The sequence below is a fragment of the Hetaerina americana genome, unplaced genomic scaffold (genome assembly GCF_022747635.1).
Source record: "Hetaerina americana unplaced genomic scaffold, ioHetAmer1.1.p SCAF_8, whole genome shotgun sequence".
NCBI classification, from domain to species: domain Eukaryota; kingdom Metazoa; phylum Arthropoda; class Insecta; order Odonata; family Calopterygidae; genus Hetaerina; species Hetaerina americana.
The window spans coordinates 68,482,688-68,508,116 of record NW_027287427.1 but is presented as its reverse complement, the minus strand read 5'-3'; the positions used below and the strand labels follow the sequence as shown (position 1 = coordinate 68,508,116).

Sequence of the window (25,429 nt, the reverse complement as noted above, 5' to 3'; positions counted from 1 at the left end):
TTGTAGGATATTATTGTGCTAGGTTATTTTGCATTCAAATCCATTTATAAATGTCCTTCATTGATAATTTACCTGGGAGAAATAATCTTGTGTACGAAGGCTAATTTTAACTGTGTGTTTTAACTTAGGGATAGATGTAATCAATAGTTCTCACAAATGTCTTATTTTGATGTAATTATTTTAATTTAAAGATTTTTAGTTGATGGAAACTTCCCCCAACTTAGTTCACTAGATGTGTACATATTTAATGTACATAAATGTACACTGTGTTTGTGGAAAGTGTTGATATAGTCGATACTATTTTTAAATAAGTTGATACATCCAGCAATTTACACTATTACTCCTATCTGGAGTACAGGGACCATTAGTTGAAATGCATCTTGAATATATGTGCTGCTGTTAGATGCCTAAGAGAGAAAAAAATTATGATTTAACTCTTGAACAAATATATAAACCAAATACAATAATAAAATATTAATAAACCATTTGTTGCAGGGGTATGAATATTAATAGATGTATTGCTATTAGAGTACTTACTCGGTGTATTTTCAGCCAAGTGAACCTACCTCTAGAAAAGTACTGGTGATGTATGATTCAATTTTTTCTCTGTCAGCAGCCATTAGAGAGTCATCATTTAATTTTGTAGACAAGAAATCTGAGAATTCTGTGGCTATTTTATTTACTTCTGATACCAGGGAAGACGTTACACTGTGAAAAAGCATGTACAGCTCATCAGAAATTTAATCCTACTAAATGTAAGTTGTATCTATCATACATGACTATACCAATGCATATGTTATCCATACAACTTACTGAGCTTCCAAATTAGTTTATGTTATCAGTGACACCTATTTCTGATGTTCTTCAAATTACAAATGAAACAATTTTTACCATTGCCAAGCTAAGTTATTTTTGGAGTGACTTTATATTTACTTGGCTACTATGTATTATTTGAAGGAACTAAGAAAATTGTGAATTGACCAGTATTTTGTACTTCAAATCAATAAAAACCAATGTTGAATATCTTAAGATGAATGAGACTGATTCATTTCTTCACCTTCATTCAGATTATTCACCCAGGAAAGATACATTTTTTATTTACAGATAACACTTACTTTATAAGATCAAATTAAAGAATAATGTGAATACAAATATGCATGTGACATTTATATGGATTTTTTTTAAGGTAATCTACCGATTAAGGTGGGTTTTTGGATGGACACAACTACGAAACAAATATTTTATTACTCCTAACAAAACACAAAATCCATCATCCTACTCTACATCAGGTCCCTCTTTATCTCTGAGTACTTTCTTCCTCCCTTCATCCCATCCAACAACCCTATCCTGTTCCTTCCCTTTCCTCTTTTGCCCAACATTCTACCCTCTATCACAGTCTTCAACATCCCACTGCCTTATATGGATTATAATCATAAATCATCTAGAGACATTTGATTTATTGCCATGTGCAAGTGCAATTCATGCTATGCCATACTACTCTGTCGGGAACAAATACCAATACTTGATGAAGAAAGCATGATTAACCAAGAAGCACTTATTTCCTTATGGTGCCTATGCTTGAATAAATTTTGTTTTAAATGAACGCCTCATGTTTCATTAATAACACTTTGTATCATAATAATTCTGCTGTAATTACAATACCATTTTGGCAAGAGCGTATGTTACAGCTTAAAAAGATCACTATTCCACTTTAAAGCCCATTCTTAGATTTGGTAATGTGAAAAAAAAATTGTTTCCCAATATTTCTAATAGCACTGAAGAACATAAAATCAAATGAGATATTGCAACCGAGAGATAAAATATTAGGCTGAGATCTGACAAAGTGCTGATGTAATTAAATAATAACTAGCTTATATATAAGCATATAAGACTTAGCTAGGGGTAAATAAAATCTAGGAAAGTATTCCTAAAACCAGGAAGTTTCCCTGCATTTACTTAGCTCTTTAACTTAGTGAAATATGAAAGATAATAGCTCATCTTTTGAATTCAAGCATGAAAAAAAGCAGTTTACTTAGTTACACATTATGTATCATGATTTATTGTTTTTGGCTAAATAAAGAGAATAGCACTTGCTTTATAGATATTAATTCATTTATCAAGCAACTTCAGTACATCTTCAAGTGCGACCTCACTGTTCGCTGCAACTTTGCATGCTCATAAATAACCAATGTATAAATGTCCAATTTCCATTTTAAATGGCTGTGCAATTAGTAGCTGTGTAAGTGATTTTTGGCATAGAGTTCATGGTTTTGTGGCATTTCAGTAATTACATAGTTCAGTCTTCCCTTTGTTTCTCATTGGTGCAGTGAGATAAGCAAATGCTACCTTTTCCTCTCAACAGCTGATTAACTGGAGAGGAGTAGGCATAACCACACACAACCCTGACTCCTGAACAAATAAGTAACAGCAAGAAAGTGGAGGACTTACCAAACCAAAGCTTTTGATTCATCTTTCACTTTCCTAGATTTTCCTTCTTTGACGAGGAGAAGTTCGGTCACTTTGTGGAAAACCTCAATTGCATTGGCTGTTATAGTAGCCAAGGCTGTGATAGCTTCCTGGTGGATTATTTTTGGAACTGCCTTCGACATGCCATCATCTCCTACATCAGCTTTCATATCTGCGAGGTGGTCATGGGATTCTTTCACACACTATTTCATGCAACAGAAAAGAAAGGCCACTTTTGAATATAATTCACCAGGGTTAACCAAACAAAATCCACATCAAACTTGAATAACCAGGTAGTGTAAATTTCCATGGCATTTTGAAGTCACAAGGACCAAAACAATATGACTTAAAATAATCTGGGTCAAAACAAAATAAAGTTTAAAAAAAAATAAATTTTTGAATGACTCCATGTTTGGAATTTTACTCAACGCATTGTAACACTAACAAAAGATTTGATGCTGCACTTCAGAGGAAAATTTTTGGCCAAGTTGGCACAATTTGCCAAATTTTTACAATAATTAATGTCTAAATACAATGATATATGATCTTACCTAATCATTCTCAAAAATCTGTAAACAGTGGCCAGTAATTCAATCACATATTTTACAAAATACATACAGCCAATATTTTGGGAAAGAAATAGGATGCATTTGTATTATATTAAATACAACCTGATGTATGAATTTAACTTATGATTTTAAATGCTAAGATACCCCAGGGTCAAAAGTTAATACTAATGGAAAAAGTAAAATACTAAAACACCATGCAGAAAATTGATAATACTGGCATTTGAACTCTTGTCATACCATTTAATATGAACACATTTCCTAAACATGAGTGTCCATCAACATGTAGAAAATACATACAAAAGGTTGATTAATCCAGGAAGTACAGTGAATGGGAGACAACTTCCTCAACAAAAAGATAGGACATCATGAGAAAATCAAGCAACTCCCTCACCTGTATCAACTTTTCAGCAGACACTTCAACACTTAAAGCATTTAATGACTCTGATATTGTTTCTGTTAGAGCTGGTGCGTCTTCATTCTCATCAGAATCTGGAATTTCACACATTTCCTGCACGGCTGCAAGGCGTATCTGAAGGCCCCTGAGAGCTGGCCCTGTCTCCTTCAAAAGCAAGCTCTTGAGCCTAAGATCCGACTGCCGGGACAACATTTCTAAGGCTTCCAAGTGTACCAACCCTAAAATAAGCATGGTTCAGTTGAAATTTTAGCCACCTTGAGTACGATAGTTAGTAAAACCAACACACAGAGAGGATTCATGGCTGAAGTTCAGCATAGAACAGCTAGTTACTAGTACAAAATAAATAATTCATAATTAAAAAAAATGTAATTTAGCCCTCTTCCACTTCAGTATTTCAAAGACACATTCGAAAGAATGAGGGTGATACAAGTATTGTCCTTACAGAAAACAGTTTCATGGTTACTTGAGGCATAAGCGAACAAAATACAGCAAATTATTGAACAGTTCAATCATACTTCTATGAAGCCAAATAATGATTACCATATTTTTTAAAAAAGCCCGGGACATAAGAATTCTAAATATCTCAGACTAACCTTGGTAATCATCAAAAAGTGTTTCAAAGTGAGCCTTTCTTGCAGCTTCTTTTTCCTCAGCTAACTTTGCCTCCTCCTCTGCCTTTTCCTTGGCTTCTCGCAAAACCTAATTAATAAAATACATTGACTAGAGTAGAATGATGCTTCTTTGGTCTCACATTGTCTTATGATTATTTTCATGAAAAAAATTGACTCGTTGGAAACTATCACCAAATAAATATCTCTAAGATTTAATTTTATAACAAGCCATTGTTAAGCTTGAAAGGGCAAATAAGCTGGGCAAACCTGAGACAAAACAACAGTGTCCCTTTCCCCTAGGAGTAATGCTCTCTTCTTCTTAAGTCCTGGGTCACCTTCTTGAAGAACTTCCATTGTTTTCTTCCCAATCACTTCCAACGTATCCAGTCCCGTGGAGAACACCTTGCCAGTCACTTGGGTCATGCCAGTCACCAGGCTTAAGAGTCCAGTCCCCCCTTTGGCATCATCATCGTTAGTACCACCACGGTCATCATCATCATTCCAGTCTCCCCATGCCTCCATCTCCAATTCTCCAGCATTATCATCCTCATCTGAATGACATAAATTTAAATCAATATCTTTCCAAAAATAAAAACAAAGCATCCCTTGCTAAGCCTGTTTATGTAATTTATGTATTCATAATAATACTTGCTCAATCCCTAACACATAAACAAGAAGAATAAATGGCAAATATCACAAATTTTCAAACAATTTAACACATGCATACATTCTAGGAGTCGGAAATTTATCACTATGTAATACCCTACTATAGTGCACTCAGAACAAAATCACCTTTAATACTTTGAAAGACAAACTTCCCAAAAAAGTATGAATAATCAATGAACTACATTATTTCAATCTTTCATTATTCCTTTCCCTTTATTGGTCAAAACTGTTACCTCTGTTTTGCCATACCACTTATATGAAAAATATGGAAAAATAGGGGAATAATAAAGTGAAGAAATCAATGTCAATCCTGAGTATATGTTCTGTGCAAGTAATTGCATTTAAATCTGGGAATCTCTGATGCTGAAAACTCCTGAGACATTTTTAGGAAACTCCTAAAACTTGAAGAAATTAATTAACAAGGGCCCAAGTGTAGTCACATGTACGATATTTAGAGAAGACTAATAGGTAATGAGGTCTCTTCAATCTCATTTCAAAGCTGACATACAATTGTTAGTAAGGGCCTTAATGATTTTTGATTAAGTCATTTAATAATTAACAATTACATTTCCACAACATCCAAAAGAATTCAACCAAAACTGCCATACCCAAATTCAAACCTGAACCAAAAACCTCATTGTTGGACCCACAACCGGTTTCCTTAACGCTTACAACATAACATTCTAAGCCAACGTACATTTTCAAGTATTAATATCTGATGCTATGACTATCTTTGATTTTGTAAGGAAGAACCTTACAGCCATACAAATATCATTTACACCAACCCAGTAAAATATGCCAATGTAAAATAACCAGATTGACGAACAACTTCATTTTGAAATATCACCAAAATTAAAAACCTTCTCTGTTAAGAGCAGCTTGCTGTCCACCTAATACTTCACATTGCTGAGTCTTTTCTTTCTCTTCCTTTATCTTTCTCGCCAACTCCTCCGGGCTTGGAGCTCCAATGCCAGCCTCGACTGTCTCCAAAACTGTGTTGATGCCTTGGGTCACATGACTTCCCAGTGTGGAGACACTCAATGTGGCAGTGTTGAGCAAGCTGGAGCCCCATCCCCCCAAGCTTCCCAGTCCTCCGGCCCCCATGAGTCCCTTTCCAAATCCCCAGCTGGATGACTGCAATGATGGCTGCTGCTCCACTTCAGTCTTTGCTGAATCATCCTGAAAATTGTAAACATATTCTGAATAGCAGTTGGTAATAATTTAACTCCCAAGCAAAAGAGACTTTAGTTTACAGGTCTATATCATAAACCTATCCCAAACCAGTAGACTACTGTTATTAATAATGATTCAAAATAGAAAATATATTTTTGCATATGTCATTCAGAGAGTGGGATGCATTGGTGGTATGAGCGTGTTGACCCTCAGTATTGAAGATACATGATTCAGTCCCTGACACTCAGTATTTAGAGAGTCCTTAAAAATGAACATTCTTTGGAGTTTATGAATAACATTTTAAACACTACGAAAAACCCTTTGCCTCTTTCAGATTTCTAACCTCCTCCAATTATGGCCATTCTCTTCTCCCATCTCATCATTTATCACGAATTCTTCCTTTCACATAAGTCTTCAATATCGCTCTACCTCTTAACATTTCATTCGTCAGTTGGAAAATAAGAGGCTATCAATCATTTATTTGTAGTATTTCAAATTTTTGGACTATTTTACAATAATATACACATTAATATAACTGCACTTCTTGCACCGCTTGACCAACCACTTCGTGGAGCAACTGTACTTAGTGTCCAGGCAAGGAATAGAGAGTCCCGTGTCCAAATTTCTGTGACAACTGTAGGCAATTATTTAAAATTGAAAACCCTTATCCACGGGAAATGTGATATTCCTAGGAAAATAGAGTCGGCACACAAAAATGAAATCAAAAGCAATGAAACCTGTAAAGGAGTTATAATGAGAGTGAAGGTACTCACAATATGCACTCAAAATTCTGAGTTGGGAGGGTGCATTTTAAATTCCCCTTTACACTTAAAGTTGCCAGGTGTTAACCAGCAAATGGACACGCAAATTTAAAACTGACTGTAGGTGGAAGAATTTCGCTAGAAGACAGTATCTAAACCCAAAGTATTATTACGGAGCTAAAGAGCGGGATTCATAATGGCAGATACAAGAAGACCTTTAAAATTAATGCGTAGTTAAGAGAAAACTAACCGTGGTGAGTAAAGAAGAAAGCTTTGTTTCCACTTGGGATTTGAAGACCCCATCGCTTTTAATGCTTTCTTCGGTATTAACTTTTCCGGGATGCAAAGGAAACGCTTCTAATGTTTCCAAAGGTGCTTTTTCGCCCTGTACCGGCGGATGTTGAGATGATAATTTCACACCAAGCTTCATTGGACCTGACTTTCCCTCTTTTGTTCTTTGGGGCCTCCCTCTATCCAGACTCTTCTCGGATGCCTGTTTTACAGGCTCTTGAACCTTGTCATCAGATCTTGATTGCATGCCAGATTTTCCATCAATAATACCTTCAGAATAGCTATTATTTGTATCGCTAGTTAGGGCATCATCCTTGACCACACATTTAACTTCTAAGTTGGCACTAAGTTCATCAGAATTTCCCGGTTGAGAAGAATGTCTAGTTGTGTACACAACATTTTCCGTTACTGATTTTGAGGAAACAACACTACAAGTCTCCTCCAAGTCAGAACCTTTTTTGATGACGTCCGAGTTAGGGGGTCCTCCTTTAATTTCAACGGTTGACTTTAATTCAGGGTTGTCGGGTTCAATATCCTCGTCCGCACTTTCAAAATCTTCACTGTCTGATGTAGTCATATTTCTTGAAGCGAATTCAGCTAGAAGGATGTCAATAACAGAAAGTTTCACCTTATGAAATGTTATCCCCCGTGTTTATCAAAAACAAACATGACAGGCTTTATATATTGGTGAAGTAGGTGAAAAAGTAGTGACAACTTACATAAATTGCGTTTTAATCACACTTTCACAGTTCTAACTATAATAACTTATTCATAATCACCCTCTTAATTTTTTTTCTCAAACAGATGTTGAATTCTACGAACACGATTTACTCATGAAAGTCCTCCGTGGATATCGTAGACGACGGTCATGTACACTTTCGATTGAGTCGAAGGACTAATCGATCCTGCATCAATTCTTCCACGTCGACCCTCTCGAATGCAAAGGATCGAAGTGAAATTAAGCGCGCTAGTGGATTTATTTATTAGATGATGTGAATTTTTGGCGCGCGAGACCACTGGGTATATTAAACTTTCTATGCATCCTATTATTCTAAACACGTCGCATTTATGGAATGGTATAGAGATAAATACAGCCTTGGCATTACTTTTTTAATTTCACGGTAATATATGGCATAGTGCAAACAGTCCTGAGTGCACCTATTCGTGACCGAGAGTTAGCATTATTTCACCAGTAGATGAGCGTTCTAAAATTACTGATGGATTGCCGTGAAAAATTAAAGAAACTCTTAGGAATATGCATTTGCTTATGATTTTCAGATTTTAAATATGGATTAAAATTTTTGGATCGGAGTATTAATAATAAGCATTATAATGCTGAACATTTAGCGAAAGGAAAAAACTCAGACGAGACACCACGTAAGAACATTGATGGTATTTTTTTTAGCGATAAATATATATCATCACCCAATCATTAAATACTTAAATAAATGCGCAAGTTGGTCAATATTTGCACGAATAAACATAATACGTAAATGTATACATTCATGAATTTATTGCGCATTTTGGTTCACTTTTGTTATCCCTCTTTTTCGCGCCAGACTCATGTACGTAAAGGAGTATGGTAGTGTGTTTTGAATGTTTTGAGTTGAGGTATTTCGCTGAATTTTGAGTTGTAGACGAACTATATCATGGCCTCCTTTAATGCTGAGCATTTATATCAGTGGATGACGGATGAAATGTCGATACTGCCTTATAATAAGAGTAGCAAAGATAAAATTCCCCTCACTGTTGATGATCTGGAATTGTAAGTACCTAGGTGTCTCTTAGTTTCATGTATGCCCATTAAATGGTGTTTAATGTATCTCGTTTCCTTCAGCTTAGTTCAAGGACCAGGGAAAGAGGTGTGGAACCATATTGGTAACCATGTTTTTTCGCGAAAGAAAGTTGACAAAATAAGAAAAAATATATTACTAATCCGGTTACGAGCAATGGAAGCGGGTGGCGTAATTTCGAAGGTAGTATTTTGTGTAATCGTTTACCACAGTGTGAGTTGTCAATCAGAAGTTTGTTTTATTTGTTACTCTTTCAGGACTTTGTAGGCAAACAGCTGAAATCATTGATGGAGTTGCGTGACAAAAGATCAGCCATCGATAAAGGACGACTGTTAATTGCTAAGATCAAAGAAAAATCCCAGCAGGTGACCCAAAAACTAAAAGTTATAGGTATTTCAGATTCATTTTGTTATATTTATGTTAAAGTATTTCATAGCTACGTTTATCATTAAGTAACTGGATTCAGCAATTGAAATTGTATTATTCCATTCGAGATTATCCTAAGAAACGACCGCGTTAATTTTATCATTTACAGATAAATTTTGGCCGTGTACGAATTCAAGAGAAACAATCTAAAACATTTTGCTGTTGACATTTTTTGGCATAAAAAGTGAGAGAATCTATCTATGCACCAGTTTGAATGGGTGTACAAGCAAACAAGATAACAGGGACACAGTCGCTGAATTTATTACTCAGTCGTAACATCATTCATATATTTGAAAAGATCAAATAGAGCATAATTTCAGAAATATAGTATCAATAGTAATGTGAAATTCATATGAAATGTTTATTTATTTATCGACTATACAATTGGTCGAGGTTGAGACCTATAGTCCCTCCTTCCACCTAACCTTTACATTACAGACATGACATTGAAGACAATCACGTACAACCAAGCCCTAGAATGAGGAAAATCCACCTAGGCGGGAATCGAGTTAAGCTCTACACTGTATCTATTCCCAATTCACTATAACCCTTCTGCCTTGATTTTTTGGATGAGGAATTCTCGCCGCAAAATATTGCGAGTGAAGATGGGCAGTAATCATTCGCTCTTTCCCCTGTCGCGTTTTTAAAGTATCCTTGGTTTTTAGGTCTGAGTGGTGTTGATCAGTAAAATGTCACTCAATTTTCGGGTCTTCACCGCATGTGTTGACATTGTTGGCAACAGGGTCGCCGGTGTTCCAACCAGTGTCTTAAGATCGAAGGTGTGTGAAATCATCAACCTACGGCTCATTGACGTTAGTTGGAACAACAGCGAAACTGTTGTCAACGCACGCGGTGAAGGCACGAAAAATTGATAGATTCTTCTTGAAGTACCATTCTGTGCTAGCTTAAGTGTGAAGAAGTGTTGGAATTATGATCTTCCTCATGGCAAGAGTCTTGCCTAATATTCCAGAACTCCAGGAAGAAGATTGACGATTAAGTTTTAGATGTATTGGAAAATGTAGAGATATTCATCAGTCTCGTTAATGTCAAGGTGATATATAACTACTTGAAAACGAGCTGCACTTAAATCTTTCCTTGGCTGGTAGAAGGCTCTAATTATAAAACTTCACCTTTCATGGTCACACTTTATTGCTCACTTAATATCAAGGGACAACATATTTTATTAATTAAGCAACAAAACTTTAGTATTTTATATGATATGTATTCATAAAAAAATTGAAAATGTTATATATGTATTGCGCTATAGCTACTAACCTTTTGGTTATTCTTGTGAAAAAAGGAGGGCCGCTCGACAAAGAGGGATAGAGCTGTAGCATCTTCTTTGATTGTTTCCAAGTCTTCATTGATAGCCTTCGAGGAAATTTTGATCTCAGGTGCACATGAAGAGAATTCATTAATGGTAGTAGTTAGTTTGAAGATAGGCAACAGCTAAAGGAAGAAATTGCAATTATCTAGAGCACAAGTCTTTACGGTCAGGTTCTCGTCTCATTCATGTCCATACTCTCTTCAATGCAAACTGCATCATGGTATGTATTCTATGATAATTAATTTGTAACATACCTTTTTACTCTCTTTTCAGTTCATTTTTAAAAATAACCATGCATCCATATCTAAATGCAGTTAATAATTATGATACTGAAAATTATAAATCCAAGGGGTATCGTATCCCAGTAAATATAGAATTAATTTACTGACAGTGGGGCCATTGTTTTCATCTGTGACTCTTGACTTACTCAAGTTGTATGACTTGAACATCAAGTCTTCATGGGAAACCACTGTTGGGGCAAGGAAAGACACTGGTTTCCCCATCTAATGGATGAATTTCACTCACTATGGAGCATAGTATTACGTGAGCTCTGCCATCACCTATCATATGGACCATCATAATGATAATTGTTGATTTTTAGATAAATCTTGTTTGAACCTTAGATTTATTATGCCCCATTGATAGATACTCTTAATCTAATTGAATTTTAACAATATTTTAAAATAATTGTTAGGGATACACTTAGTAGTTCCTGTTGGAAAAAATCCTAATTATTGTGAATATCATGGAAAGAAAGTGAATAAGCCTTGGGTTACTGGCGGGAATTACCATCACGCAGGTGAGTTGATGGACAAGTAATGGCAAGAAGGACAGTCCATCAGCTCACTTATGCAACGGTAATTCCTGGAAGCTGCATGTATTCATCATCAGATAGACATCACATAAGCCTTAGGCTATTGTGACTGAAATATCCTCAAAGAAAAATTACAAGATGTCATGATTTTATCATTATAATTAGATATTTTATTTATTAGGGTAAATTTATTGGATATTCCAATAGGATAAGCTCAATATTATCACCGACATATTTATCTTATTCATGAATTAAAACAGAAACCTAGACCTTTGGAAAATTTGAGAAATATCATTTGGAAAAGATTGCCTACAAAACACTGATCTCCTTGAACAAGAAGTTGACTAGATTTTTCCAATAAGATAGATTCCAATAGGATAAGCTCAATATTATCACCGACATATTTATCTTATTCATGAATTAAAACAGAAACCTAGACCTTTGGAAAATTTGAGAAATATCATTTGGAAAAGATTGCCTACAAAACACTGATCTCCTTGAACAAGAAGTTGACTAGATTTTTCAATATGTACTCTGTAATAATTATATTGCGAAGAGGTTCTACATTTCTGAAGTCTCCGGACGAATTCTGTGATACTCTGCTCAGTTTTATGGAGCTTCATGATGAAATTTTAGAAATAAAACTTAGTGCATTAATTCCATTGAATCTTATTTTAAATGACTTGTTTCATCAAACAGACGACAACATTGGGTCAGTTGAAGATGTGGACTTCCACAGAACTTGTTGTTTTAAGTAAAATTCAGTGGAACTTAAAAAAAATTTATTTTTCAAATTTCTCAAGGCTCCTTTTTATTTACATGGTGAACCACATTTTGGAGGAAAAAATCATTACATTCACTTCTGAAAATATTCTATTGCCCTTGCTCCCAAAATATTAACTAATGTTATTGTTTCACAGAATGTAAACGTCAGTTTTTAAAAAGTCAATCAAGTGACACTGAAAGGCATATCTTACTTCTTCAATTGGCTGAAGATAGCATATTGTCCAAGGTAAATATCACAAAACTTGTATTTTTTGAGGTATTCATTACTTTTTGACCCAATTAATTAATTATTTCTTAATACCCTTTGATTTATGTCTTGCTGGTGTTGTGTAGAGGTACTGTAAACAATTTCTTACTTCTTTAGCTTGTGAACAGGCTACTGTTTCATGTTTATTCAAATACTGTGATAAATGCTTTAAGGTTAAATAGTATGCCATATGGAGAAAGGTATGCTTTTGAGGCCTTCCCAAATATTTTAGCTTGTGCTTGAAATAATGTTTGCATTGTGTCTTGTGCCCCATGGAAGTTAATTTACTATTTAAACATCTCTAGGTACAACTCTGCAAATCATCAGAACATTTTTTTGATAGATTCAAATCTGAAAAGTCTAAGGATGTGGATTTGTCCCTTAAAGCAGGCTTTATGAGAACTAATGAATCACACAGCACATCAACTTTTTTATTTTGTGAAAATAATGAAGACTCTGATTTAAGATCCCAAGCCGGATGTTTGGTAAGCATTATGGCTAATGATGCATGTGATTTTTAATTTTGGGAGTTTTTTCATTTCATTTAATGTTTTATACTTTCAATCTCAACAAAAAGCTAATTGTTCTAAATTAAATAAATACTCATTCACAGAAATTCATTGATAAGTGCACTGCAGCCACAAAAGATATGGTGGAAGAGAAATGTAGTCATATGTTCATTGATAGACCATCTGCAAGTGTTAATTTTGATAGCTTTTCAACGATGCAACTCAGCTGTGTGACCTCCACCCCAGTTAATAACAGAGTGTGTGCAGCTCCAACATTTGAGACCAAAAAGAAAGAACTGAGGAAGTATTTGTCTGAAAATATGTTCCAACAGCAGCCCCAGCTTTTACAAGAATTGCTTCTTAGACAGACAAGTAAAGGCATTGCTAGCTTGGCTGGATGCCTCTCAGAGGATAGTTGCAAAGATAAGCTATGGTATGATGTATTCTTTTCCATTTATTTATGATTGTATTGATCACCCTGTTGGATTGCTTAATTGTAAAAGTTTTCCATGTTTTAAATTTGCCTAGAAAGCACCTAATCAAAGCCATTGCACCACTCTTCAAGAAATACTTATTGAATATGATATATTACTAACATAGTTGTATGGTTATTGTACAAAGAATCAATCATCCCAATATGTTCCATTTTATGTAAAATTCCTAGGCTGGGAAATTTTTAAGGGAATGTAATTAATCGAGTGAGAACAAAATTTGCTATCTTTATTTTTATGTAAATTGTTGACATCATAGTTCTAAGTTAATTAGATTTGGAAAAGGAAAAATAACTTCATGATCCATTCTTACTTCCCTCTTGTTCCCATGGAGTCAAGTAGCATAGTAATTTTAACCAACCTTGAGGTCTTACCTAATTTATGAATTTCATTTAAAAGCATTGACACATCTAAATTGGTATGTACACATTTAATTGTGGCACTGATATTCTTATTGTTTTAATTTGATATTATTTACATGCACGTGTTTGGTCACATTATAAAAACCAAACCACAATTATCAACCCAAAGGTTGATTGATGGGTGAGGATTGAGTTCACCTAGTACTAAGCTGAATGGTGTTTGAAATTCACACATCAGAGTGGGTGAAGCCAAGGGTGCCCATAGATATCACCCAGAATGAAACCCAGGCCCTCCTGTATCTAGCCCAGTACTCTACCCCCTGAACAACCACATCATCCTATGTTCATGTTATCCAGTTTTAAAATCGAAAGAAACAGGATACAGTGAGTTCCAATCACTCCAGCTTGATGGAGCTAGAGTGATTGGCACTCTCTTGACAAAATAATTGAAACTGGTTAACTTTTATCTAAATTTTATGATCATAACCACATATTGTATAAAAATTCCAATAATTATACCCACAGTATGTACAGAAAAAGGCAGTGCCCCTCCCCTTACCCAAATATGTGAATTTCAATTATGAATGAACAAACAATTTAAGATTTGTTCAATATATATAATGTGTTTAGAAGCAGTCGTTTTGTTTAAAAATCTAATGTTATTATACATGAGTATAATTGAGAAGGGTCAGTTTAACAATTTGTTTACTTTTTAAAGCCAGTGGTCATTTTAAAATTTTTTCAGTCTTTCAGGTACAAGGAATGTCCAGACCCTGAAAGCTGAGCTGAATCAAAAGTTTAGAGACTTGTATGTAGCAATCAATCATCATATGATATCTTGTGCAAGAGAAAGGAATATTGCATCAAAAGCTGAGCAAGATTTAAGTTCTCTCATGGCTCAAGTGGAAAAAGAATTAAAGGTATTAGGAAATGGCAATGTAATACCTCTATGGGTGCATCCATTTCACATGTACATATTGTCATTAATATTAGCAGTTCATAATAAAATACAGAGAAACCGCAAGATGAATGCAGATTTATTCATTTGGAAGGTTTCATTTCCATTGGAGCTTAATTTTGGTTTTTATCTAAAAAAAATGATATCTTATTAACTGCTTAATTCATATATTGAGTTCATTCCAATTTAAGAAGTAGGTAGGTACCTTTTATTCTTTGGCTTATCCACTCATGTGCCCCTGTCATAATGCATTTTATAAAAAGATTTTTCTAAATTTGTTATTTCTCAGATGGAGCTTGATGATTTTTTTTTGATGCTTGGTGTAAAATATCTCTTAACATTTTAATAGCTAGCTAGAATAGTTACATTTTCCATTTAAAGAAAATATTAGTCTTTGCAATTATCTGGTGGGAATGTATTAAAATCTACTCCGGCCTGCCAATTCTTGGAATTCTGATTTCTCTTGTCCTTTTATTAAAATTTGCTATTTTTAACAAATATATACCACTGTCTTGTTTTTTTAACAAGCCTATTCCACGGTTGTTTATTGCTAAAATTACTGTTTTAATTACTGATGCTTTATGTCTTACGGCAAGATATGAGGGAACATCCTCCAAATATCAATATTTTAGCCATTTCTTTATTGTATTTTGGGAACCATGTTAAGGGCGATTAAACCAAATTATTATTGGTTTTCTTATTTTGCCGTACTATACAGATGGTTACACAGGGTGTGTGTCATCATCCGTTGTTTGAGGTCTGTTGATAAAGTGTGGCTTAGTATTCGTTTAGGATATTTATGGACAATTAATGATAACATTTTAGATAGATGTATAATATTTCATTTACAGGCCTGTATATTCCCTCATCTTTCATTGCACCCTTGTAGTTTGTCTCCAACCAAAACCTACCTAACCATTAGATGACCAATAATCATAATTGACATTTTAGTGATTTGAGTGTTAAATTACTTTAATAGCCTGTTAAGTCATCTTCAATAATGTTTGACTTTTAATATATTTATCTGTTATAGGAGATATTTACTATTCAAGCAACTATGGTGGGGAAAGTATATGAGTTGGTTAAGCTGGAGGCAGAGATAGCATCCATCAATGGTGCAACAGCTCATATGGAAGAGTTCATTCGGGGACAAGATTTAGATTTGTCTAAACATTCAACTGGACTGAAAGAACTTCACATGCCTGATGAGGTAAATATATTTTGTGTTGCCCATGAAATAAATACTGGATGGAAAATAATGTTAATGAAAAGATACTATGTACTTGGCATTAAACAGATCGCATATGCAGTAGATGTTTAGCAAATTTTATTCAATATCTTCAGGCCAAACTTTTAAAAGCATTAAATATCTCATTTAATTAAAAAATTGGCAAAATGTATTTTTATCTGTTTATTTTTAAATAGCAATATAAAAATGATATATCATACATTTAAAGAATGCAGTGGTGAGTGGGATTCTTGTAATTTTTTTTTCTCATCATGTTTTAAGTGCCTAATGATGTTGCTGATGTGGTTATTATCCAATTACGTCTCTTACAACATTGTATATTGGTGATATTAATCATTGAAGTTAAGTACATTGCAATCATTAATTTACTTTTTCGTGCATTCTTGAAATAAGATCTAAATAGAAGAAGAAAATTGAATCCTCGGCATGTACATTCTGAAACTGATCAACTACTGAGTAGTCATTAGTAACTTTACTTAGAGTATAAATCATATAAATGGTAGTAGCAGTATTTTAGGGAGGCGACCGACAGCTGAGATCATTTGCGCCATTAGGGATGGATAGGAAAGGATAAAGAGTGGAGAGAAACCCGGCATCGGCATTAGCCTACTCCTTACGACAGGCACCAAGGGGTCCGCAGCTTAACGTCCCATCCAACGGACGACGTACTCACTAAAAGTGCCCTCCCACAAAGCACCTCAAGTTGGGATCGAGATATCACTGAAAAATATTCAATACCGGCAGGATTTGAACCCAGGCCCTCTGGGTGGGAAGCCAGTACGATAACCGCTGCACCATCTCGATCCCTATCATATAAATATATAGGCCTTAACTTATAATTTCTTCAGTTAATAATATTAAGATGTAACTGAGGAATTTCTGTTACCTTGAAAGAAATTTATTTTGCCTTGGCGGATGTCTAAAATTACTGCTCAGAGTTGTGAGTAAATGTAGGATTGCTATCCAGCCATTGGCATTGATGTGAATCCAGATCAGGAATGAAATGTCATTCTGCCGAGGATACCTGATAACGTTTTTACACCATTTGGTTAACATAAATTTGGTAGGATGCTAATGCAGGGTGTCCAGCCACTCTGGGGAATTATAACATTTAGAATAAAATCAGGTAAAATAGTTTTCGGGTCAATACTTATGGACATGCTAAAGTCTTCATTAAATATCGCTGATTATCCTACATGCTTTTCATAATGCTATCGTTGTAGCTTGTAGGGTTACTAAAATATACCCCCATACATTGGAACCTCACTGGTCGAGCACCTTGCATTGCGAGTAATTCGCATAATGAGAAAATGTATAAAAAATGACTCAGTAAGTGACTTTTCAGATAATGAGTGACAAGGAGAGTTTTATGTTCAAAGTTTAATGATATATTGTGCATAGTTTTAAAAATGTCACTGAAAAAAACTTTGATCTCATCAAGAATGTAAATAACCCATAGAAATGAAAGAAAAATAATTGAAATGTGAGTATGGCTGATTTTGCCCCCAAATAAAATTCAATATAATGTCAACATCAACCATTTGCACCAAGCTCGAGAATGAGGGAAAAATTATGGAGATGGATGCTTCAAAGGGAGTGACAAGTATATCTATGCAATGGTTATGTATTCACAGCATTGTTGAAAGGTGCTTCTCATATGAATAACCAAAAAGCATTGCAAGGTACTATGAATGAGAACATCAATTGTGTTGAGGTGAAAGTGATTTTCACTGACTCTGATAAGAAAACTCCTGGATCATTAATGGTCTAAAAAGAAGTATTTAAGGGAAGCTGTGGATGGTTTGTGAAATGTAAGGGAAGAACCGTCATCCACTGTATTGTGAGGAATGGTGAAGAAGTGAGATCAGACTTAAGGCAGGAAAGAACTTCATCGGTGATTTCAAGAAGCTCATAGTTTTTGAGGGTTACATGCTGCTATAGGTTCTTAATTGTGATGAGACTGGTCTTTTCTGGAAAAAGATGCATAAGCGAACTTATAAAGCAGCAGAGAAGAATGAATTGCACATTGAGAAGCAACACCCTCATTAGACAGTGGCGATGCACATTAAAAATTTATTTAATGATAATGCTATGTTGAATTTTCACAAAGTTTTTAAGCATCAGTGAAAACAAATGACTTTAGATAGCTGTAAGCGTGAAATAAATTAGGAATGTATCATAAATAATAAACTATTAATTTAAATTCTTTTTTAATGTTCTACAAATTGAATTCACATTCGAGGTTGGTTATTTCCGTGATAGGAGAAATGATTAAGATGATCCACTATCCTAAACAATATGTATACACATATGTGATTATATATATTTGTTTTTATGGGTCACAGTAGTCCACGGTCAGAGCGTTGGACTGCTGACCGGAGAGCCCAGGTTCGATTCCCATGTAAGCCTCTTTGGGCACCTACAGCATCACCCAAGCTATGTGATTTTTTGGGTACCAGATCTTCCTGGGAAACTATAACCAGTACTGGGAAAGGAACTGGCCCCCCTACCCTGATGTGTGAATTCCACATGCCGTCGGGCTTAGTACTGGGTGAACTCTACCATCACATACCAAACTGACCTTTGGGTTGATTACTGTACTCTGTGATCTCTTCAATGTGCCCTCATTGGAGTCATATTTCTTTGTCAGCTTTACTTTTCATGTATTTTAATTTATTATTTGCATGCTTTCTATTCTAATGCTACTCAAAAACGCTAAATAATTCTTTATTTGTTGCAATTCCAATTTTTCCAAAGGCAAAGCTGTTAAAATCTTTAGAAGTGCTGAAGAAATTCAGAGAAGGTATACGTAAAAAAATATTAGGGAATCACTCTTCGTTTCATGAGGTTATGAATGAAATGAGGGATCCTGGTTTCTTGAGAGAGCTTGGGTCATTTTTTATTGAAGGATTAATCAGTCAAGAAATTGCTTCCTTCACCGATTACCCATTGGAATACCATGCAAAAACAAATGTCTCGTAAGTACTTATGTCTTTTTTCATTGAATCCTTAATTAGTGTATTCCTTTTCAGTGAGTTCAGTGGGTTATGTTTGTTGAAATGTAGAGAAAACTTTTAAGATCAGAATAAATAGTTTTTGAAATGTGTACTCTAAGATAAGCAATTACATGAGGCCTGGGTTTGCTTTATGTCAATTCAAGTGCCCTCTTTGTAATGGACGATACCTTATCTTCAACCAAACATTCCACTGCTATATGGCTCCGTAGGTTTTCGCGGCGGTGATTTGAAGTACTCTGCAATGTCGGGTTTCACCGCGTCGTTGTTTGATTCAGACGACAGTTTCGCCAAAGTTGCATTCGGCGTCTTCAGGTCGAAGATGAGGGACTCGAAATTTTGCCACCCTTATATAGGTGGTCCCGTCTAGTGGCTGCTCCCTGATTGGTCCGTTCCCGGAGAACTCTCTTCCATGCGTTGTGGAGATGGTAGCCTTCATCCCTGTTAATGTTCTCCGGGTTTTTTGTGATCTCAATTGCTTCCCTAATTAAACGCGGGTAGTATCTACTCTCCTTGGCTATGATGTTTGCTTTTTGGAATGAAATCTCGTGACCGGGTTCACTCCATTGGTGTTCTGAAATGGCCGACAGGTGAAACTGCTTTTTTTTTTGTGGTTGCCCGGAGGTGTTCCTTTATCCGAACTTTCAATGAGCGGCATGTTTCCCCGATGTAGGCTTTCCCACATGAACAGGGTACTTGGTAGACCCCTTCATATAAGTCTTTCGGAATTTGGTCCTTCGGTCCAGGGAGAGCGTCGGCTATTTTCTTGGTGCAGTTAAATCTTGTCACCACGTCATGTTTTTTTTTTAGGACTCTGGCTATCTTCTCGGATGTTCCGGATACGTAGGGAATAGTAGCGTATGCGTTTGGGTCCGGTTCTGTCTGCTTGATGGACTGGACTGCTATATATGGACGGGACCACCTATATAAGGGTGGCAAAATTCCGAGTCCCTCATCTTCGACCTGAAGACGCAGAATGCAACTTCGGCGAAACTGTTGTCTGAATCAAACAACGACGCGGTGAAACCCGACAATGCAGAGTACTTCATTCCACTGCTATCATGCTTGCTTTCCCAAGAATTTAAAAATGCCTGTATTCTGCCAATTCATGAGATATATTGATACTGGCTGTGGTGAGAATCCCAAAAGTTTGTATGGCTCATTTTAATGAAATACTGAATGGCTGAATGAAGACTGTTGAAAAAGTGAACAATCATTAGCTTTCTAATTATAATTCTGTGCCTGCCCAATGGCGCTATAAATGTCCCCATTTGTTGGTAAGAATCTGGAAGAGAATTTTTATTTTTAATGCAGGTTCAAGTGTTGGCAATAAACTTAAAGGTGCAGTGATTAAAGAAAATACCAATAACTTTGTTTGGGACCTTATCATTTGGGTGAGAATATACCAAATAATTATTGAACTGTACCTGTGTAATTTTATAACAATAATGTTTTTTATTAGATTTCCTTTGGTGAGAGGGAATATATTTTAAACCTCTGTTGATTGTACCAAAAAAATTGTACTCAACACTTAATTTTAAATTGGTGTTTGGTAGCCACTAAATATTGCACCATAGACACAGAAAAGAGGAAGTTGGCAAGAAAGTGGGTAGCTCCCCTTCAAGAAAGGAGGTGGTAAACTTAATGCATAAGATCTTTCCTTTGCAAACAGAATGTTTTGAGGCATTAAATCAATGCAAACAAAGATACGAATTGATGCCTAAGTGCACACTGAAAACATAAATTGAACTATCCAGGTTTGTCTATGTGATAGAAATACAGGTGATGCCATAGAAACCTCTCACCACCCACTGCATGAAACTTTGTGACTTTTCTCATATTCCCGCTGACCATTTATTATTTTTTGTGATTAATGAAACCTAATATGTTGGGTAGTTGTGTATCAACATTAAATTGTATCAGTAAACACCTGCTTCTATTGACTTATACAAGATATTATACATTTGTACTTCCAATTACAAATAATTTGCAGTGATCCGTTGTTATGGGAATGTAGTGTTAGTTTAATTGAATCAATCTTTCCTTCATGTACCCTAAATAATCCCCCAGCTGTCAAGAATTTCCATTCGGTAAGCTTTGAATAATTATTTCATTTTTTAACATTACAGTGGCAAACTTATTCCAGACTTCAAATTGTTGAATAATGACTCATGCTGGCAAAATCTTGTCTGCCTGGGAGTAAATGGTAGTGATGACACAATATTTGATCTGTGCATGAAAGCCACAATGGGGCTCCTTCCTCATTGTTCTCCAGAAACCATTCTGAAGGAAGCCTTTAAATCAAAACTATTTAGTCTTGAGGCTGATGCTGTAAAATTACTTGGAATGGATGATTTAGCAACGGGATCTGCCCATCTGATTTTTGATCCTCAAATTTTACACAAAGGTAAGATTTATGAAAAATTGTATTAATACTTAAATAATGTAATAAAATTTAACAATAGATGATATTAAAGATAGCTTAAATCTTGGCTTCTTCAGCACTATTGATAATATTATTAAAATTGTTATATTTCTTGAAAGCATTGGTAACCAATTAAGTGTATAACTAACCTCCACTAGTTGCCTAAAATTCAGATAATATTAATATTATCCCTCTCTTTACTACTTTTTTTTATCCATAATTGAAAATTGCAGAAATCTTAAAATTGCGTACTGTATTTTGCTCAGATAGAATGCGAGTTGAGATTGCATAACCTGAAATTGCTCTGTATCCTAGAACTACTTTGAATCCACCTCGATGGAATACTGACGCTTCTCCTAAAAAATTTTCCTGCATGTAATAAAAAGTGAGAGTTTATATTACTGGCTGATCTGTAAAGTAAAAAAATAAGTTGTTCATGAAAGGTATTTAGATATGTTGATAATAAGTCTGAATGTGGAGTTTTTGGTGGGCTTTTCTTGAGAATACTGCTTTTACAGTTATGTAAGTTTGCTATTTGGACTTGTTAAATTACAGTGTTTCATTTTATGTCACTCAACCCTCCACAGTTTCACCATTGGAATTTCATGATAAGGATGGGCAGTTGGAAGCAGAGATAAGACTTTCAAATGAAATTGCTAAATCACATTATAAAGAGACCAGCAAAAATTTAGATGAAGCTGAGTTCATTTTAAGCAATTGGTAAGCTCCTCTTATTTATTTTTTACAATTTTGTTTTGTTAAAGAAATTAGCAACAAAGAAAACTGATAGTCGGGGTGATGATCATAATTTGTAAATTTATTAATGAAACTGCAATTGAAATAAACATGTGCAAAATGCCTGTGTAGTCAGTAGCATATCCAGTTATTTCATATTAAAAGTCCATTTACTACTCTGTCCAATAAATATGCGAACTGAGGCCATAAAAACTTTATTTTGCAAAATTTAGTCTATATCGATTTTGTCCCCTTCAAAGTACTCTCCATTCGTTGCTATGCACTCATGCCGTCTTCTTTTCCACTGACCCTTGGAAGTCCTCCGCAGTAAGGCTTATTAGTTTTCTCATCGTCTATTGTGTCCACATCTGCCCAGTGATGTTCCCTCATGACATTTTTGCATTTTGGGAATGAGAAAAAGTCGTTGAGGGCGAATAAGGAGAATGATCAAGAATGTGGATTGAATTTTTTGCCAAAAACTGGCGAACAATCAATGCTGAATGTGCAGGTGCATTGTCATGGTGAAGGATCCATCCATCATGTTCAGTTAAAATAGTGTGCAGTGTTGATTTTCCTAAGTTCAGTTCATCAGCAATCATTCGGACTGTTTTTCGATGATCGATAAGGACAGGGGTTAACTATCAATGCTGCCATCAACACGGGTGGTTGAAGGTCGTCCCGGCCTTGCATCATCCGTGGTATCTTGTCAGCCATCTTTAAAATGCTCAATCCACTTAATAACAGTTGTTTTCTTCTGAGCATTATCACTGTAAACAGCTTCTAGTAATTAATTTCTTGATAACTTTTACCACAGTTCACCAAAAAACTTGATATTGATTCGTTGCTCTGTGATTTCGTCAATTTCCATTTTCAACAAACAATAAAAACTAGGACAGCAGAAACTAACATAACTGGCACCATATGCACAGCTTGACGATCCGTCAAGCGTAGATTGCTCATTGGGTCTCGAGACGACTAGAATCGCTAGTGGGTGAGGCTATAGTTTGCATCATGGCCGCCAGAGTGCACCAGTTCGCGCATTTATTACACAGACCTCGTGTAATACCTACAGTACTATCTCAAATTCATAATGGAATGTAGTGATCAGTACATTTATTTTTGCCTAACTGTTCATGGCTTGACAACTGTGTTGCCTTGCCTTTGATATGTGTACTTTAAAGTGTACCTTATTACTGTCATAACATACATTAATTTTGATTGTACAATACAGGTCTAAAAGTGGCATTGACAAATGCATCCCAAGAAGCATTGTTTATAATGGAAAGACTTTCCAGGAGTGGAATCTTGAATATTTATCGGCATTATACAAACTGAAGAAAACATAAATAGTAACTCATCATGCTGGAAAAATACAAATGGACTGTAAGAACTACTGATTATTATTTCTACTTTTACCTGTTTTTTTGGAGAAACAGGTATTTAATTGTCTTTTTTATAACCTCAGTCTGATATATCAACAAGAGAAACTTTTAAAAGTGTACTAATATTCATTGTAATGGCTCTCACAACATGTGATAAGGATAAGTTGTTTTGAGAAGATTGTTAACTTTTCTGTTAATTGTATGATTCACATTTTTGTATTAATAATTGTATTTATTATTTGTAATTAGCTTCCTTTTTACATATATTGTATTGAGTTTTGCATAACCTGATATAGAAAAATGGCTTGTCAAGCATTCATTTAATTTACAAAAATAGAAGAGAGATTTATCTCCCATTGACAAATGCCTTTTCAGGTACATTTCATGTATGGTTTAAATGTAGATGATCATTTGTACAGAAATATGAAATTACTAGAGTAATTTAATATAATTTCATTTATTATTTACAGGACTGAGTTTTTAAAACGCTATATTTTCACAAAATTAATTTTTTTAAATTATGTTGAAATATTCCCAATTAAATTTGCTCTGTTGTTTGTTTGGTTCTTTCTTCTACAATATGTGTATTTATTATTGCTTCAGGATCCTAATGTATGCATCTTCTAATTGATATATTTTCATTTACTAATGCATTGTTTGAGTTGGGGTGATTATGTATTATTCTCAATGTTATGACAAAAGAGATATGGTTAGGGGAAAATTATCTGTTATGTTGCATTACTCTCAAATATATTTATGAGTTTGATGAATCATTTTGTATTCTACTCCAACTATATAGAAATTACAGTTAGGTCATTCGAACTGTATCTTTTTTTTTATTCTTTTCAAATCCTTACAAAACAATAGTATAATGCTTATGCCTTTACATATGAGGTGCCATGATATGTCCTCCAATACTTACTTGGTTTGCTGAAAATTTCATGTTCATAAACTTTTGGGTTCAATAGTCTCAGCATTTTATAAAATACTTATAAATTCAAAATGCATATTTTTGCACCCTGTGCTGATTATTTTTCTTGATGCAAAGCCCCGAAGGTGTGAAAGAGATGAAGGTAATTAACATATTTTGTGAATTATTATTTTTTGCCATGACTTGGTGAATAAATTATTACCCTTGAATAAAATTATTTGAAATGTTGAATATCTATATCAGAGGCTCAATTCGTTATTAATGCTCTTCATCCAGCATTCTTGCCTAGTTAGGATTGCTCCAACATTCACTTCTCCTCCCCTTCCATGCGTAGTATTCCTTCTTTTGTTTCCTTTCCATCCATTTTGACTTAACTTTCGTTCTCCACACCCGCATCTCAAAGGTATTAAATATATATGCAACCTGTATCCATCCTCTTGCTTCAATGACCAAGCTTCAACATTTTACAAAACAATATGTCATTCAAAAATGTTGACTATTCTTTTCTTAGCATCCTTACTTTATTTCCTTGTCATCAATTCCCTCCTACTTGTAAAAGCTTTTTATCTAATGCAATTCTTTTTTTGGTATCCCTACTACTCCGATTATGTTGATCCAAAACACTCCCAATCCAACTGTTGTTCTAGAGTTTGCCCTCCTATTTTTAATGAGTAACTTTGGCTTCCTCTTCTTAGAAAACTTTTTTTTTTGCTTTCATTCAATCTCATTTTCTTATGGAGCAGGTTTTCTAATACACTCGCTGATGATTGTAATCCTTGGCTGACTGTTTAAGTAAAGCTTGATTATCCATGAAACTAACTGATTATATGAATTTCCCACTGACTTTTATTACCTTCTCCAGTTCCTTCATACCACTTTTATCATTTCCTCCACATATATGTTGAAAGGCATGGGTGATTATGGGCACCTGTGTCTTATTCCTGTTGCTATCACTGCCTATCCCTACTACTCTCCCCATCCTCCACACACTTGAGCATGTGAAAAAATGTGCATGTTATGCATGAGTC

The 25,429-nt window shown here is 34.9% G+C and overlaps 2 protein-coding genes across 4 annotated transcripts; one reads left to right on the top strand and one right to left on the bottom strand.

Moving 5' to 3' along the window:
- Positions 1–296: 296 nt before the first annotated feature.
- LOC139697537 (protein FAM114A2) lies at positions 297–7,800 on the bottom strand. 3 transcript variants are annotated; one of them, XM_071596276.1, is made up of 9 exons: positions 7,732–7,800; positions 6,912–7,549; positions 5,588–5,906; positions 4,329–4,612; positions 4,044–4,149; positions 3,427–3,668; positions 2,449–2,669; positions 567–708; positions 297–407 (listed from the first exon to the last, which is right to left on the bottom strand). In XM_071596276.1, exons 2-9 carry the CDS (start codon positions 7,527–7,529, stop codon positions 330–332), a joined length of 2,010 nt encoding a protein of 669 aa, XP_071452377.1. In that variant the 5' UTR covers positions 7,530–7,549; positions 7,732–7,800; the 3' UTR covers positions 297–329. The 3 variants fall into 3 exon arrangements, with proteins under 3 accessions (XP_071452377.1, XP_071452376.1, XP_071452374.1); XM_071596275.1 differs by having other exon boundaries at positions 7,672–7,785; XM_071596273.1 differs by lacking the exon at positions 7,732–7,800 and having other exon boundaries at positions 6,912–7,724.
- Positions 7,801–12,806: 5,006 nt separating this feature from the next.
- Positions 12,807–23,619, top strand: LOC139697945 (uncharacterized). The gene is made up of 8 exons (XM_071596803.1): positions 12,807–12,830; positions 12,959–13,287; positions 14,453–14,627; positions 15,699–15,875; positions 18,672–18,892; positions 21,058–21,335; positions 21,941–22,073; positions 23,320–23,619. The coding sequence occupies exons 2-8, from the start codon at positions 12,995–12,997 to the stop codon at positions 23,432–23,434; spliced, it is 1,392 nt and encodes a 463-aa protein (XP_071452904.1). The 5' UTR covers positions 12,807–12,830; positions 12,959–12,994; the 3' UTR covers positions 23,435–23,619.
- The last annotated feature ends 1,810 nt before the right edge of the window (positions 23,620–25,429 follow it).

What these genes read in the sequence shown, in the direction of transcription:
- LOC139697537 (XM_071596276.1), bottom strand. Translation starts at nt 7,529, where the DNA reads ATGACTACATCAGACAGTGAAGATTTTGAAAGTGCGGACGAGGATATT. An exon ending in CTGCTGAAAAGTTGATACAG is followed by an intron (nt 2,670 to 3,426) that starts GTGAGGGAGTTG and finishes TGCATGAAATAG; the next exon opens with TGTGTGAAAGAATCCCATGA. An exon ending in TCACCAGTACTTTTCTAGAG is followed by an intron (nt 408 to 566) that starts GTAGGTTCACTT and finishes TTTCTCTCTTAG; the next exon opens with GCATCTAACAGCAGCACATA.
- LOC139697945 (XM_071596803.1), top strand. Translation starts at nt 12,995, where the DNA reads ATGGTGGAAGAGAAATGTAGTCATATGTTCATTGATAGACCATCTGCA. An exon ending in TCCTCAAATTTTACACAAAG is followed by an intron (nt 21,336 to 21,940) that starts GTAAGATTTATG and finishes AACCCTCCACAG; the next exon opens with TTTCACCATTGGAATTTCAT. An exon ending in GAGTTCATTTTAAGCAATTG is followed by an intron (nt 22,074 to 23,319) that starts GTAAGCTCCTCT and finishes TGTACAATACAG; the next exon opens with GTCTAAAAGTGGCATTGACA.